General features: G+C 42.7%; 1 protein-coding gene across 1 annotated transcript; it reads right to left on the bottom strand.

Annotated features, from left to right (window-relative positions):
- Positions 1–339: 339 nt before the first annotated feature.
- Positions 340–16309, bottom strand: LOC134456795 (glutathione hydrolase 7). Its single transcript, XM_063208348.1, has 16 exons — positions 15767–16309; positions 14949–15363; positions 13957–14183; positions 12118–12269; positions 11780–11897; positions 10572–10639; positions 10306–10379; positions 9739–9932; positions 9569–9656; positions 4811–4938; positions 4579–4667; positions 4271–4423; positions 3248–3365; positions 2731–2868; positions 2243–2345; positions 340–1711 (listed from the first exon to the last, which is right to left on the bottom strand). Exons 2-16 carry the CDS (start codon positions 15169–15171, stop codon positions 1530–1532), a joined length of 2055 nt encoding a protein of 684 aa, XP_063064418.1. The 5' UTR covers positions 15172–15363; positions 15767–16309; the 3' UTR covers positions 340–1529.
- Positions 16310–17961: the final 1652 nt, after the last annotated feature.

Genomic DNA, 17961 nt, shown 5'->3' with positions numbered 1-17961 from the left:
TAGCTTTCTCCAACGGAGTTGCGCCGTAGCACAAGGCTATGAATACGTCCTAACTTTAACGTAGCCAGCAAAGCCCATGCAAAATTTACGGAAATTACGCAAAACGCGACTATATGTCGTCCCTCAAGATATGTCTGCAAAAAGTTTACGTTATCTGCGTACCTCCCCTGAGGGTTGGGGGGTAGAAAATTGGTTATGATGATAAGAAAAAAATAGTATTACCGGTTTCTATTATTCGGGTGAATAATCTCTGCCAAATGGCGTGGGCAAATAAGACAACCAACCACTTGATGAATTTAGCATAGTGAATACTTTTTTCTCTATTTTATTTATTTCACAATTATATTTAGGCCTACAATGATTTGTCACAGATAAATAAATGCATGTAAAACAAACCTGACAAACTGTCCCAATAAAAAAAAACGAAAACACATTTACAAAGCACCATTCAGTCAAGAATGCACCACAATAGACATATTTGAATAAATCCTAAAGCAAAGTGCAGACTCAAAGCACAGATAAGGCCTACATGACAATACAAAAATATGGTAGGCCAACTCATTCCTTCATTTGTATCAAATGTTCACAAACACCTCAAACCTATGTTTAGTCTACACATTTTACAAAACACTAGGCTATTCCCTCCCACTAAACATAGGCTACTATGTAAGCAGCCACTTCCAACTAGATTTGTAACCTATGTTTTCATTAGCGGCATACACCACTCACAATGATGGACCACCATAATAACAACATTGCAGCATTTAACAGAGATGTAGACAATCTGCTAATCCATTCAATTATGACACTGGTTTTAATCTCCAAATCACATTCCACAATGTGCAAACTTCAATATATTAGCTGACACAAAAGGAAAGGATCAAGTCTACTTTGCTCACAGAAAGTGTATTTTCAAGCAGGGTCATCAGCGGAGACATGAGGAGGCTGGACACAACTGTGTTTAGGCATGCTGTTTTAGTGTGATTGTATGTGCTGGTAGCATGATGAAAGCTGAAGGTGAGCCGTTAACATGCTGTGTGTGTGTGTGTGTGTGTGTGTGTGTGTGTGTGTGTGTGTGTGTGTGTGTGTGTGTGTGTGTGTGTGTGTGTGTGTGTGTGTGTGTGTGTGTGTGTGTGTGTGTGTGTGTGTGTGTCATGTTCACTGCCAGTCTGAAGCTTGCACTGGAAATTTGGCATGCTCTTACTGTGTGTGTGTGTGTGTGTGTGTGTGTGTGCGTGTGCGTGTGCGTGTGTTTCACCTTCATTTCATTTCATCTGTGTTAGTACATTTACCGAGGTGATTAGCTCTGAGTGCCACTCAATATCACCTTTACACCCTTCAACTGTACAGTGTCCAGTGCAGCATCTGAAGAACATCCATGATGACTGCACACCATAAACCACAGGGGGGAGGAAAGGAGGGGGTAGGTATATTTGGCATCCACTGCATCCCCTCTCCCTCGTGCAATATCATCTGTTAGACAGCATGGCGCAACGGAATAAGCAATATTTCCACAAAGTGTGCTACTGCTAAGGCACAGTCATGATCGTGGACATGGTCAGCGCAGAGGCATCAACACTTCGGGGGTCCTTCACCCCAATAATCTGGTCATTGGTCCTCCTGGTTCCTTCTACCAGGGAGAGGACCTCCATCCTCTGCACTTGGTGTCCTTTCAAGAGCAGATCTTCCACATCTTCTTCCGGAAACTTTGCTGAAGGGGTGGAAAAAGCAAGTAATGTTAGCCACAGTTTAAAAGGATATACAAATTGATGGCTTAAGCAATTAAAAACCAAGTTAGATGAGAATAAAATTCACTTTATGTTGAATGTATTTTTTGTGGACATGACACACCGCTTCACCAGTGGAACGCTACTAAAACTTTACAAACATAGTATTACCAGGCAATTATGGCATTACACTGTCTTTGGTAATACATACATGTACAGTGTACATCAGTGCTTGCTCATTGCCATTCTGGTAACAAACAAACTTACAACAGGGGCCATGTCGTACCACATTACACTAGGTCAGAGGTGGGGAAGCTGTGTCTGGAGGGCTGTTTGTGGCCCTAAAGGCCGTTTTATCTGCCCCTCAATATTGTTTTAATGTTATGCAGCTTCACATGAAATATGGTATGTTTTGTAAAGGAATCTTAGAAAATACATTTGCAATACAATTAAGTTGCATTCAGGGGATGTAGAGAAGGTGGGGTCTATTTTTAAGGTAGCGTGCATGTGCTTACAGTCCACAAGGAGGGTGTTGGGAGGCTGAAGCTCCGGATGGAGGCGGCCATAACTTAGGCTGTCACTCAGGTTCTTGCGTGACGACAAGACGTTCAGCAAAACCTGGACATTTTGAAAAGGTACACATTTATGTTTGCAGCAACGTGCAGTGATGACTACAACATGTTAGAACTGAACTGAAATTGAACCTTAACATTTTTTTATTTTTTTTAAATCATCATCACAACACTCTACAGGAAATACGGTTCCTGTCAATGATTGAATTAAATTGAAAAGATATGTACACACATGAAATAGATCAGCTGAAACACCAGATGACCTTACTGGCAAAAAAAAGGACATCGACCCAACACTGATATCATGATACTACAAAAATTGAAGCCATTTAATAAAAGCATACCACTAGTGTTGTGATTACATCTGATAAAGTACTTTTACTTCTACTTTCTGCTTTAACTCTGTAGTCAGATGACCTTTGACACTTCACCTGTGTTATGCCACTCAGAGCGCGGTCCCCATTGGATGAGCCGAGAGCCACATATGTGCCACACAGGCCCCCTGATGGCCTTACTGCAGTGGGCATCAGAAAGGACAGGGGCCTCTTGCCAGGCTGCACTTGATTCCTCTGTACACATTGCAGTGGACACAGGGGAAAGAACACAGTTGGTTGTTAAGACATCTGAACATTTCATTCATAAATGAGGACACATTATTGTCAAAAGGTTTTACAGTATGTAACCAACTATAAGGGTGTTCACAGAAGTGAGTCAACGTTTATTTGCTACCCATCTAATAATATTATGAAGTCACATTATTTAACAGTTGAAACAGTTGAAATATACTGCAATATACCACAATACTGTATAGTGCAATATACTGCCATCAACCTTGGCAAAGATCCATGAATTATTTCCCTACACAATAAAATGTTGGCATGTGTGTGCAAATGGCACTGTCATAAACTACCAGGGATGGCAATGTCAGATATTGGTGCCCTAACCTACCGGATTGGGTGGTGCATTGGTACTGGTCTTGTTTGGCCACGAGAAATCTAATATCTGGCTGTTGAGGAGAACCCCAGAAGGAGTCACAATCCTGCTACCAAATGGCCGGTTCAGTGAGCTAGAATAAAAAGGAAGAAAATGATTTAGCTACATTGCATGTGTCAGAGTCTAGGTGGCCAAAAACACAGTCAAATGTGTCACAAATGATGCACTATATTTCAATGCGTAGGGCACTCACACTGAAAATTCAGTGCACTGAAAGTACCCAGATGATGGCCTAATAAAAATTTAATAATGATAATAATAATAATAATAATAATAATAATAATAATAATAATAATAATAATAATAATAATAATAATAATTGTATTTGTATAGCACTGTATCATACAAGGCATGTAACTCAAAGTGCTTAACAAATGGGAAAAAAACATCATTGTTAGAGGTGGATTTAAAAGGAGCAGTAGAGAGGAGAGGCAGAAATAGCAGGAAGGCAGAGGTAGAAGAAATAGATAGAGATTGTAGAGACATAGGTCAACGTAGGTTAGGACCAGGATTCTTAGAGACGTAAGGTCCATAGTTGCTGGGTCTAGCGTAAGTCATAGATAGTCCGGTCAAAAATGCAGAGCGTGAATGATGGACATGACGCACACTAAATGGCCGCCATATTGTTTATGTAATTACTCGTTGCAGTTGCAAGTTGCAGTTGCGAGTTGCAGTCACTTCCATGGTCATATGCCCCTCCGATGGTGGCAATGAAAAAACGTGGCTCACTTCATCATAAAACTTGCCCATCCCTTATTAAATAAGCCATATACAGTTGCAGCATAAACAGACCCACCTGTGGGTCCTGAAAAGCATAACATGTTTTCTTTTGTTTTGCAATGCACAGTCATATCCGTTTCCATGTAGTACAGTGTTATTACCGGTATTTTTGGATGGTAATGACAAAACTGTCTTAAAATAAAATGACTTCCATGATTTTGATTGTAAAGTAAGTCCTGTATACTGGTAAGCTCGCACCTCATAACAGACACGATGAAGTCATCGGGGCCCATGATCATGACCTGGCTGGCCACCGCTCCTTCCTCCAGGCCATACGCTGGGGTGTAGTGGTCTGGGGGTAGCGCCACCGAGTCGTTGATCATGCTACGGAATACCGTTGCCTGTTTCTTGCTTAAAATACAAAGAGGACAAGACGGGCAAAGTGTGTGTGTTAAAACAGAGCAATTTAGAATCAAACTTCACAAAATATTCTAGTAGCCTATATAATTGATAATGTCATGCTGTGTTTGTGAGAGATTGAGAAAATTGAGATTGAGAAACAATACCTTAACATTTCAGTCACTACTTCAGAGACAGACGAATCAAACATAGGGTCGCCTAACCCACTTGCCAACGACAAGGCAATTTTGAGAGTCTGGAAACGAAAGAAGAAATACACGTGACTGACTGTTTCACACATGAATAACTGCAGTAATAGAACAACATCATTTTGTTTCAATGCAGACTTCACCATGGTCTTTTATAATGTTCTGATTTGAGGTCTTGAGTGTGCAGTACCTCTGTGATCCAGTGGTAAGTGCTGTTTCTGGGCAGTTGGTTGGTGATGTTGAAACCTTCCAGGATGTTAAGGGCTGTGATGAGAGCAGCGCCCGTATGTGGAGCAGGGGCTCCCATCACTTGATACCCTGAAGGACACAATAAAACAGTCATTGAGGATGTGCACTGTACAGTATGTAACCTGCATTGACACAACATTAAACTAGAAATGCACCCAGAGAGTGCAGACCTCAGCCAAGGAAGCTGTTTGATAAAACATTTGACTATGTTACACCCTATTTTTATTTGGAGTATTTCTGCCTTCTTTTTGTGGAGTTGGAAACTGGAATGTCAAAATTCGCCCTGTCCCGCAATTCAATTTGCTGTCATTAGGGGCGTCTAGATTTGTAGGCTAGCAATGGTGAAGAATCTTTCAAAAAGTCCTGGTTCCGGTTTGTGATCCGGATCACCACCAAAATTGAATCACTTGTTCCTTTGGTCATTTCCAAAAACTCCCCAAAGTTTCATTCAAATCAAGTAATAAGTTCTTGAGTTAGCCTACTGACAAACAAACAGGCAGACAGACAGACAGACAGACAGACAGACAGACAGACAGACAGACAGACAAACCAACGTGACCGAAAACATAACCTCCTTGGCGGAGGTAATTTCATTAATGACACACCAAATCAGTCATTCATACAGTGCCAAATACCTATATTAGCAGGTTTTGGGCTCTGCTTTGATCCAATATTAAACTAGAAATGCACCCAGAGTGTGCAGACCTCCGCCAAGGAAGTTACGTTTGTTTTTAGACACATACAGTGGGATATTTGTGTCATTTATGCAGGTTTATACACACCATTAGTGTGTTCAGAGAATTAAACAGTCAAGTTGTAACTAGATTATATCTGTATTTTTAGATGCGTCCCAGCATCTCTATAAGAGGGTCTGTCCGTCCGTCCGTCCGTCTGAAACGCATTCCTTGTCTGAAACGCTGTCTGAAACGCATTCCTTGTCTGAAACGCTGTCTGAAACGCATTCCTTCAATTGTTCCTTCCCGTGTCCACCACAAGGCGGACGGGAGTTAAAAATTTTTTTTACAAACATGGCGGCGATTTCTGTGATTTCCAACATCACGTTTTTGCTTAATATAAAGACCCTAAATGCTTATAAATGTCAAGACTACCACGGATTGATGTAAAAATGCACCACGAACGAATGTAACACAAGTAGGTTACCCCACATTGCCATTTGATCACTCGATGTTTTGAGCTAACCGGGTAAGCTAATGTTAGCATTTTACCAGAACCAGGCAGCTACAAGCTTATATTAGACTACTTCTATACTTCTATAAGGATATAACGGGGCTTAAATGTTATCTAGGACCAGAACACAATCGCATTTAAGCCATGTACACACTGTGTTGTGATATTGGGTGAGTAATGTGTGCAAACGACCGTTCGCCGTTTGTTATCTCGCTCGGTCTACCCGGTGTCAGCTGCGAGACAGGCCGCGCCGCGAGGTTCGAAAGTCGGCTGAGCAGCGTAGTTAGCCCCGGGGAGAATCTAATGGGAGTATGCGTGACCACACCCCCAGCGCGATATTATGGAACCGTAATAGGGAGGGAAAGTAATCTCATCGCCCCCTGCTGGCAACGTTCCAAGCCCCTGCAACAAATGAATGGGTTTTTTCTTTGAAAAATTACATCTCGGCCCTGCCGACGAAGTAGAAGTAGTGGCAGTCATATTATAGGCATGTTGGCCCGTTTTATCGAATCAGGTGGTAAAATGTTCGGTTTTTCACTGATCTGAACTGATTTTAATATTCTTTAAAAAGCTAATACAGAACTACACTGACTGGCATGTGTGACATGTTTACTCCATGTAATTAGCATAGCCAAATTAGCATAGCCAAACATGAGCCAGAGAGGTGGTTACTCGTCACCACAGAAGCCATCATATCTACTAGAGAAGTTAAAACCAAACCAAAATGATCGCGTGTATATGTTTAATAAGAAGACAATGTGGAACTCACAGGATTACAAGAATGTGAACATATGCGAAGAACTTGCGTTCATTCGCGTTCATTTGTTTCTCTGTGTTGTCAACGAGGCGCGAAGCACAGCATGCTGGGAGCTGTAGTCCGTTTCCGACCAGATTGGCACAATTTCTATTTTTCTTAAAAGGGCAAAAAATGACTTAAGATTTTCACAGGTAGTAGTTCATCCTATTGTGTACGCTGAAAAATGTGTCTGGTGTTATAGTTCCTAGTCATATCTTTTTGGGATTTTTTTTAAAACTCGTCTATGGGAGTTTCAATAGGGTCGCCCTGGTGTTTGGAACGTAACCGCTAGGATCGCTGTTTTCCACTTTCCCTCCCAATACGTTGACAGGCGACCAGCAGCGCTACAGCTCTTCCTCTAAACGTGAGTTTGCAAACATTCTGCCACTACGTTTCAGTGAGTAGTCCGTGTTCTCGAACTAGTAGACAGATGGGCCCCACAGGTGCTTTCCCTTGCGCTCAGAGAGAGCACGGGACAGAACGCGTCTTTTGCTTCGTTTGGTTTGCAGTCGTATGAATTTGGTAAACTCTGCCACTGAAGCTCACTGCTTTGTGCCTTGACGGTAAAAAGCTGGCATTGAAAATTAAGCGCACAATGCATCCAAAGGGTGAACCCATAGCGCATGATTCACCCAAACGGTTTTATTTATTTATTAGGCTATTTGGCGATGTTTAGTTTCTTTCCCACATGCACATGACGCTGAAATGGCATGATAGCCTACTAAAGGTTGATCAATAACCTAGTACTAATAATATCTGGTAATTTGTAATGTAGCCACTTGATCTATGTGAAATTTGAAATTAGATGCTTATTGTCCAAATCCAAGCATGATGGCCTTATTATAGTCTAAACTGCAAAATATAAAGCTTTGTCTCGTCATTTCGCTGCCTACCACATTATTTGGAGTTTCCATGGGCAATAGGCTATGACCATGAGGCTATGAGGTTGGAACTGGCATAGAGGGACGCATCTGTTGTCCGCCTGTCGGCCTTGTTTATAATTACCATGCCCTTGATTAACTGTGGTCTGTTTTGTTCACCTGTGTGATTGTGGTATTGGCAAAGTGCTACATGCTATATTGTGAACTTACTATGCACTGTCCTATAAATGCACTTATTGAAGGTCAGAAGTTGCTGGTCACATTGTTATAAACAGTTTTGATGATTGGCAGCATGCCCTTATTACAGCTATTTCATATCACACTTTAAAGACTAAGTGGAATTATACCAATTGTGTCAGCCTAATCCAGCTTTGTGCTTACTACAAGATAAAAATCAACCTGCTTTGAAAACTTGTGATCACACGCTAGTAGAACTGTAGGCCTATGATTAGTGAAGGGAATGTAATGATTTTGACCAACAAAACTGAAACAACCACAGACAACCGTATGGTTAATCCTGTTTTTTGCCTACGATGGTATGCATTATTCTCATGGGCCACTGGTTGGCCTTAGCGCTGTCGGCTGAAGCGTGAAGCGGCATTTCCTAATTCTAGGGAAATCACTATCACCGTTGTTAATCAGTCTAGGCATTGCTGTCGGGCTTTGTGGTCCATCTCGCAACTGGGTTAAATTGAGTGAAGTGTAATGCATTTGACCAGCATTGTGAACTTGCACAGCCACAAATTCCATATTGTTTTGGCGATGGTAGCCTACCTAATTAATTCGACATTATTGTCAACCGAAATGATCTGCGGTGGTCACTGTCCATCTCACAGCAGTACACTTCCACTTCACACATATTTTAGGCAGGCAGCGTTAATTCATTTCACAGGACTGTTTGTTAACTTCAACGAGGGTGTAGCCAAAAGGGTGCCTGCTGATGAGCACATTTTTAGGTTGATAGCAATGGTTTTGGAGCTGGCGTCAAAGGAGACAGTCCTTTTCCTTATTGCTTTGGCGGCACACCCGATTGGAATATTCGCCGGTGCTCGGCCATTATGCAGACTGTCGGGCTTTCTGATCCTGGTCCATCTCGCAAACAACTTGGGGTTAACTTTAAATGTAGCGAAGGGGATGTAATGAATTTTACCAGCATTGTGAACGTACAGTCATACATTATTTTGGCAACGGTAGCCTAATTAATTCGACAGCATTGCGAACCTCAGTCACAGTCCACAACAGCATTGTGAACTTACACTATCACATTCCATATTTTTGACAACGTAGGCCTACTTAATTCGACAGCATCGTGAACCTAAACGATCTGCGGGGGTGGTCACTGTCCATCTCGCAACAGCAATGATAACATATGGATAACATATTTTTGGCAGCGGTGGTAATTAATTTGACAGGATTGTTTCCTGCATGCGGATGAACAACTTTTTAGGTGAAATCAAATGCACTTTGTGTTGGAGCTGGCGCGGCAAAGGAGACTCTCTCCCTGTTCCTTATTTTTGCTCAGAAAGGCGCAGGCACGCCGGTGCTCAGTAGCCAGGCTGCGCCCTCCTAGTGATGCAACACCTTCGGCGGCAAGTCTACGATGATAATCAGGCAAGGTGCTCAGTGCTCACCGTGCGCACCTTGTGGCAGGCAGTGAAATAGCAGCGCACGAACGAACGAACGAACAAACACAGACAACACAGAAACCCAGGCGATCACATAACCTCCTTGGCGGAGGTAATTAGGACAAATGTGACAATTGTTGGTTGCTAATGTAAATGTTAATCTAAATCTAATACTGATTGTAAATAGGCCTATGTCTTTTGTTTTTCACCTTGATATTGCATCTCCACTGGCTGCTGTAACAATGCGCTATAGTTGCTGAAGTCTTCCTCTACAAGAATCCCCCCATGTTTTTGAACCTGTCCAAAGTAAAACACAATTCAACAACATGGACAATAACACAGAAAAAGTTCAGTAACTAAACTGGCATTTGTAGCTTACTTCGGCTACTATTTCCTGAGTCAAGTTGTTGTTGTAGAACTCAGATAAGCCGTTGGCTGCGATCTTGTCCAAGATGGCTGCCAGGTCCAGACGCCTTGTGAACAGACCAGGCAGTGGGACCTGTCCATCTGGAAAGAAGAGGTCCTGGAAAGCCTCGGACACGTTCTGCTCCTTGACTTTGGTGAGAGCCTCGGCTGCAGAAGATCACAGGCAGAAGAGTAAGACACATTGCAACACTATCGATGGATCTATTTTCAGTTCCTTCATCTACCCTCTGTTCTCTGACCTTGTGCCTCAAGGTTCAATGTCCTGATGGACATCTCAATGCATGAAAAGGTAAGAGGATGAGGATGAAGAAGGGAGTCAAAAGGCAGCAGAAGCAGGTTTACACATGGTGCTTGATTCCTACAGCATATCCTCTCTTGGTTCCTTCTTTGTGTCCTCCACAGGAGGATGGGTGACACCAAGGCACAAGGGCAGAGGAAACAACTGGAGGATGGATATTGAGGTCCAAAGACCATATACTATCATTGAAAATGTTTCTGCCATACAAATGAGAGGACGTACCCAAGTCATGAGTGACATTAAATCCATCTCTAGCCACATCTGCTGCCATGGTGATGATGTTTTGCCATGTTAACCTGAAAATGTTGCAAAGATGTAAATGCTGTTCAAGTAGTACATCACCTCATAATGTTAACAATTAGACACAGTTTTTTTTTAAATATACACTTACTAAAAAACTTTATAACATGCTTAAAACAGATGAAAAATAATAAACACATGGAAGATGAAGTATGTACAATCATTTTCCATCCTGATGTTCTTCTTACCTTCCATAGAGCTCGTGAGCCTTATACATGCCCTTCATCATTCCGGGCACTCCCACCAGAACACCAGGCTGTAAGGGAACAGCAAAACACCCTCAGGACTCTAATAACATAGCACATATGTGTATATCATGAACATCTAGACCAGGGGTCCCCAAACTAAGGCCCGGGGGCCGGATGCGGCCCGCCAAGCCCCTTTGACCGGCCCTCCACCTCTCTGCACCTCACCATTTGCATTGTCCCAAAGAAGCAATTCTCACAGAAAAAAAATGATAAAATATATTTTTAAAACATTTTATTCTATTTATCAACAGGCCTTCCTACAGTTTAATTTTCACTAACCTACTGTGAATCACCAGAAGTTTCTCATCTCACTGTAATATCAACAGGCCTACCATTTCTATTGTATCACTCATAAATTGTCAATCACCATATTTTTCTAACCTTTCCTTGCTATTTTACATGGTTAATAGAAATTAAAAAGAATACCTGTGGTATTTCAAATTGAAAAACATGTTAAGTACTCACTTCTTTTACAAATCACTTGTAATGATTAACTATTTTGTACTAGAAATTATGGCTATAACAGGCAGTGGCCTAGTATACAGTCCACATGATTGATCCTGGTCCCTGATCACAGTCAGGAACGATAATGTGGCCCCCAGAGAAAAAGTTTGGGGACCCCTAATCTAGACATTCTGCCTAAGGTTGCACAAACAGTTGAAGTGATGCAGTGGTTTAGACACAGATTCTAGAAAACAATAATTGTATCTGCTTGGATCAAGATCAGGGGATAGGATAATATGGGATAGGCTAGTGTTTGTAGTGATGTTCGTCCACGCTAGTTCGACACTAGGGACTGGATCCCATGTCTTTCAAATCACAAAAACTGTCCGGCTTCAGGGAACAAGTACGAAACCATTGAGCTACACGTCGAGGCCAATAGCTCAGTTGCTATTGCACCTGTGTGAGGCTTTGGGAGGGAGGTTTACTAACATTCTACTGCAGAACTCTGCTCTATGGCAACCATCACACTAGGACAGGACAGGATATGACAAGATTGAAAGGGAAAGGAAGAAAATAACGGAAAAACACAGGAAAGGAGAGGACAACGTGTTCTAATATCTGACCGTATGTGAGCCAGGTAACCCCCTCCAGCATCACCTCCAGAATGGAAAAGATGCTGACCAGAAGTGTTCTTTTTCTCTCACCTTCTCCTCCAAGTCTGACTGCAGCATCTCCTCTCGAATGGCTGACGGTGCGGTCTCACGGAAGTCAATGACACGACTCTCATTTTTACGAATGTCGTGGACTATCATTACTCCTCCACTGTTCCGCAATCAAGCAAACACAAATAAAATGTATGAATAACCAAAAGATGTCATCAATAGTGATCATGCCAAAGAAAATGCAAAGCATACCATGTAAAATCAAAGCACATAAAACGATTGTTGATAAATTACGAGCAAAGTAACATTATTTTAAAAGTAATTCTCCTAAGCATTTGAATGGCACTGATTAAATGCCATGGGAGAGGGGGGCATCTCACCCTCCGAGTCCTGAGGTGTGTGGGTGGACGATGCCCAGGCAGATGGCAGCTGCGATGGCGGCGTCCACGCTGGAGCCCTGCTTATTGAGCACGTCGAAGCCCAGCGAGGTACAGTGGGCCACATCTGTCACCACGGCACCCTGGTGAAATATCTGGAGAGGAGATCACAAGCAGCAGATAATGGGTGTGATGATCGTTATTTGTGTGAGAGCAGGTGAGGAGACTTTTTCATTCAAAGGGCAACTTCAAATTTGATCATTTCCTCCATGGGCCTACTATGAACACAAACCACCAGGATTTCTCCCTGCACTTTAGGCCTATATTGAAGGTGGCAACCTTTACAACAGACCCCACCTTCATTAGGTCCCCTGAAAATAACACTTACTTGTATTGCAAATGTAATTTCTAAGATTGCTTTACAAAACATGTCATATTTCATGTGAAACTGTATAACATTGAAATTATATCGGGGACCGGATAAGACGCCCTCATGGGCCATAAATGAACCCCAAGCCATATGGTTCTTCTCCACCCATGTAACAACATGTTTATTAACCCTGAAAAAGAAAGAAGTTTGTCGCACACTTTCTTGACTGTATGCTTGTTTATTTACAGCAAACAACTTGTTTCGCCTCTGTGCGTCATCATGTTCGCTCAGGCATTACCTGAGCTCTGTCAGGTGTGTATTAACCTGTTAATGTATATTAACCAGTGACGACACTGCATTATAAATTTGCTGTTATACCAGAATGGCAATGACCAAGTTGTAGTGGCTTACTAAAGGCCCTGTGTTATGTCATAGTATTACAGTGCTATGGTAGTTCACTTTTCAATGGCTATTACAGCATGATGCCACTGGAGGTAGGCCTACAGAGTGCATTAAATGTAGCCTGGGTGAATAGCCGACTGTTGACTCCGTCAATCAGTCTGGCAAAAGCCATGAGGAATCCGTCACCGTGGACGATGGGAGATGGTCTGATCTTACTCTATCATTTAAATTCATTGAAGTTCCAAACTCAAATTAAAGCCCATATTGTGCTTTGTTAGCATGCCTGTTACGTTATAGCGTCGCAAAAGTATACAAATAACAAAACGAAAGTGTCAATATAGTTACCTTAACCAATCAGTAACGGAGCTCGCGAGTGAGTTCTACGTCACCACTCTCAACTGTTTGCTGATTGGCAAAACACTGAGAGAACCGAGCTCGAGGCTTTTGCCAGACGTGCGGAGCCAAAATCTTTGGGTGGAGTACATGGACGGCGTCGCCAGGCTACATTAAATGGCTACAGGGGGGACTTTTCACATAACTTTATCCCAGGCCTGCCTGAGGCTGTCAGCGGCCTTGAGTAGGGACAACATGACATTAAAATGACAAGCTGTCTGACTGACAAACAATCCCATACTGATTCTGTATGAGTGTTTCAAAAAGTACAAAAATCCAGACTAAGGCCATCCTACGTACCATCCTATGCGCCATCCTACGTACTTCCGCCAAACTATTGGCTCCACTACTACATGAATACAAAAGGAAATGGTAGTATTATGGGATGCAGAAAGTCACAGAATGTGCGCACATCAGTGGCACAGGTGCTGGACCAAACGTAAGATAACTGAAAAGAAAAGAAAGATCCGCAACACTGTTAAATGCTCCCAAATATTTAATGGCATTTATGGCATTAAATATTTGGGAGCATTTAACAGTGTTGCGGACCTTTATTTTCTTTTCAGTATTATGGGATGGTCAGGACCAGGCTACTGATGATCTTCACTAAACAAGGATACTCAGTCCACGTAGAAAGGAAGCAAACTGTGAACACTTTCACTCAAACCAGAGCACACCTGAGGGTCCCCAAAGTAGATCTGCATGATGAGGGCCACGGTGACCCCAGTGGCGAAGGTGAGGCAGGCCGTGATGATGACGGTGAGGCCATCCCTCTGGCATGCACAGCCTTCGGCCATGGGGTCTCGGTCCGTCTCCCTCAGGGGAGAGAGGTCTTGGCTGGCCAGATCAGAGGCAGAGGAGGGGAGCCGCTGCAGACGGGCAGACCTCAGGAACATGTCCGGATCTACAGAGAGAGGTGTGAAAGGTAGTAGTAGTGTAAATATAAGATGAAGGTGCGACACAAGTACATGACACAGTATTATTATTACATAGCTGTTACACCAATTATTCCGTTGTACCCAATGAGTTTTACATTTCTTTCACTTCTGCTGTTTTATAGGGCTAGATAGGCCTACACCTCTGGCAGGAACAGGGAGTGTTCTAGATCCTGCTCAAGGATCATAGATGATAAGCATATATTTATATGAAGCTTAGAGGAATTCTGCCCTACAAAGCAAAAAGGCAGTAACTGCGCTGTTGTCAAAAATGAGTTACTATGACTTCAATGACATATATATATCAAAACATTAATTTAAATAAATTGATTAATCTGCATAAAAGGTGGTAATATAAAGTAACAAAACTGCTGCATGTCAATAATGTCTCCAAAACTACTAAGACTGGATTGCAGTATCATTTTAAAGTCATTTTACTCAGTTTGGAGCTCTGTGCAGTTACTGCCTTTTTGCTTTGTAGGGCAGAATTGTGCTACAGCTTTGACAAGTTTTTGACCAGAGGCACTGTGGAGCTAATTGTTATGCAGAGGTTATACAGGTTTGTTTAGACTGAACACATCTACAAGGTGGATGTGGTTTGTTTATGTGGTTGTTTCTCTCTCTCTCTCTCTCTCTCTCTCTCTCTCACACACACACACACACACGCGCGCGCGCGCGCGACTGGTGACGTTTGTGTGACTAATTGGGTGTGATAGACAATGGCCTGCGCCTACCCGTGTCTTGTTCGCTCAGGACGTTGTCGTCCTCTCTGCGCAGTTTGGGGGCATTTTCCGACGAGAGGCCATCGTCCTCTGGCAGCCGTGGGAAGCTGGTGATGCTCATGTAGTCCACTGGCGAGTAGGCGCTGCCCAGCGTCGTCTCCTGGCAGGCGTCCTTGTCCACCATTGTAGTGCCACCGGCGTACCCGGACGAGGCATCAGCAGAGGGCGCGTACATCGTAAAATCCCTTGTAAATTCTATGAAGTAGGTAAACACACTAAAATCTCAACGTGAATTCATTGGAGGTCCCTCATTGCGTCTACGTCGTCATTTAGCCTATCTGTGAGATTTGAGATAGTGGTGTGAGAAGCGTGAACGAATTGTTTTCACCAGCGTCCGTCCTCCAGTTCCGCGATCATTTCATCTGTCCTGAAAGACGGATGAATGGATGTTTTACTGGGCATGTATGAATGTATGATGAAAACATAAACACTTAAAACAAACACTGAACGACTTTCATAAAAACAGAATACCCGATGATAACCCTACCACATACGAACACTGTACCAAGGAACAGGTGCATCGAACAGCATCCTATCCTACAAAGATGACCATGAGACAGCAGTGCGAATCTGAATTCTGATATAGCCATGTTAAATAATTCACCCATGGTCACGTTTGCCAACACAAGATATGGAGCTATTTATAGGTGTATGTGCAACTTCATCAGCTATAGGCTACGCATAGGTCTATACAATGAGATGCGCACTTTTCCCCGTCTGCCTTGACGCATCTTTGCCCCCAAAACATGGGAAAATACAGCGTATCTTACCATGGCGAAATGGGCTGTCCAAAAGATCAGGTTGGCACAAGAACCAACCATGCAAGTTGAATCACTTCAGCAAACAAGAGATATAAATCGCTAAAAACCACAGTCAGGCTGAAATGCTAATTCCCGACGCTCCCTTGACATCATACAGGAATGCCATCCTGTTAAAGGCACAGTTCCTAGAAGCGCTCTCCTTGATAACTCCGTATTGACTAATGTTAATCACAGAAGCATGTCGTCCATATTTAGATACAACCTAAAACAAGTGCCCCAAGCGCACTTCCGTATAATTTGGACTACTGCCGGTATTCTCTGTCGAAATGACCGGCGCTGTTGCCTATTCTTGGAGGAAGTGAATTTAACCTTTTTACGCAGGGTTGAAGAACGAGTTTTGCGAGCTGGTATTAGGGCCAGGCGTCTCCTGTTACCCATTATGTGTGACCAGTGGCTTAGAGCTTTTAGGTTTTGGCTGATAAGAGTGAAGTGGTTATCAACAGGGCCAACCTAAACCAAATAACCGTTTGCCACGGTGTTGATTGCGTAATAGTAAACCCCAAGGGAGGTACCTTGGAAAACACAAACAAAAACACCTACACCTCTCAACACTAGCTAACATCTAATTACCTTGATATCCACCCATGTACCGTGCACATTCTAACGATATGCAGTAGGGCCTAGGTACACAATGTCATCAATAACCTACTTCAAATATGCAGTTTCAAGAGTTTTACAGTTCAGATGTTGGATATTAACCCAATCCTGCATATGTTGCTCACAGATGCATCACTGGAACTACTGCTAACTATATTGTTTATATCCCACATATCCCACCTATTAATAGGCCTAGTAAGTACTACGCTTTGTACCTATACTTTTGTCAATAGGCTACATTTCCCAAGTGGGCATACCCACAAGGAACAGGTGGAAAGCATTGAGCAAATGTTTGCTGAATGCTATGAAAAGTGTATGGAACTGAATCTTGATTGAGCACTGAACCTCATAGGCTAGAACATGGGTGGGGAACCTATGGCTCAAGGGCCATCTGTGGCCCGTGAGGCCATCTTATCCACCCCAGGATATAATGTTAATGTTATGCAGTTTCACACGAAATATGACATGTTTTGTAAAGCAATCTTAGAAGTTACATTTGCAATACAAATTAAGTTATATTTTCTAGGGATCTAGTGAAGTTGGGGTTTGTTGTAAAGATGACCGCCAACAGTATAGGCCAAAAGTTTAGGGGGAAGGCCCTGCCGTGGCCTAACGATAGGGCCCTGTTACTACATCAACGACCCGGGTTCGAGTCTCGGGTCATTTACTGATCTTTCCCCCTCTCTCTTCCCTCTCATTTCTGTCTCTCCTCCACTTTTCTGACAGAAATAAAGACAAAAAGTGCTTTTTTTTTCCAAAAAAAGGTACGGCCCTTGGAGGAATATGGATAACCTGCAGTTATCAAAACAGGGACTACAAGCTCTTCGGAGTGATTTACCACTACCTCAAGCTTTACTTAACCTGGGGTATTACTGAACCATTTTCTTAGAAAAAAAAACCCTCTGGTCCTATGTACCTGAACCGTGCACACACACACACACACACACGCACACACGCACGCACGCACGCACGCACGCACACACACACTCACTTAAATTATTCCCCAAAGTCCCCCAAATAACGAGTCATGATGATTCAGGTGTCAACCTGAGAGTTTATTGTTTTGTTTGTTTGTTTATTTTTTTTATCTGGTACCTGCATTTCTGAATGGATGCTGGAACCCCACTCGTATAGTTTTGCATAGGTCTTTTTTTTACTGCTCACGGGCTCCCGCCCATTGCAGGGATGGAGAAGTCAGCACATCACAAAAAAACCATGCAGAATAGTGAAAGGCACAATCACCATAGATATCAGATACACCAATCATTTTTTTTCTTTGTGTAACTCTATAAGTACTTTTTTTTCCAAGGGGGAGGGGGGTGGTTTGGAGGGAGGGTATACATTTTGAAACAGGTGACACGACCTCCCATTTCAAAAAGCTGCCATTATCTCTGAGCGCAGAGCAAATGAAACAACAAAAAAAACAAAAACCCCATCTTTGATATTCGACCCCTTTCTTTTTTCCTTTAACATTACATGGTGAGACAATTGCCCTAATAACTGCCTGGGATAATGCAAGCATGTCTATTTTTGTAAGGTTTTGTTGC

The sequence above is a fragment of the Engraulis encrasicolus genome, chromosome 10, assembly GCF_034702125.1.
Source record: "Engraulis encrasicolus isolate BLACKSEA-1 chromosome 10, IST_EnEncr_1.0, whole genome shotgun sequence".
Classification (NCBI taxonomy): Eukaryota; Metazoa; Chordata; class Actinopteri; order Clupeiformes; family Engraulidae; genus Engraulis; species Engraulis encrasicolus.
Note: the sequence above shows the minus strand (reverse complement) of the source record. Positions and strands in the feature narration are given on the sequence as shown.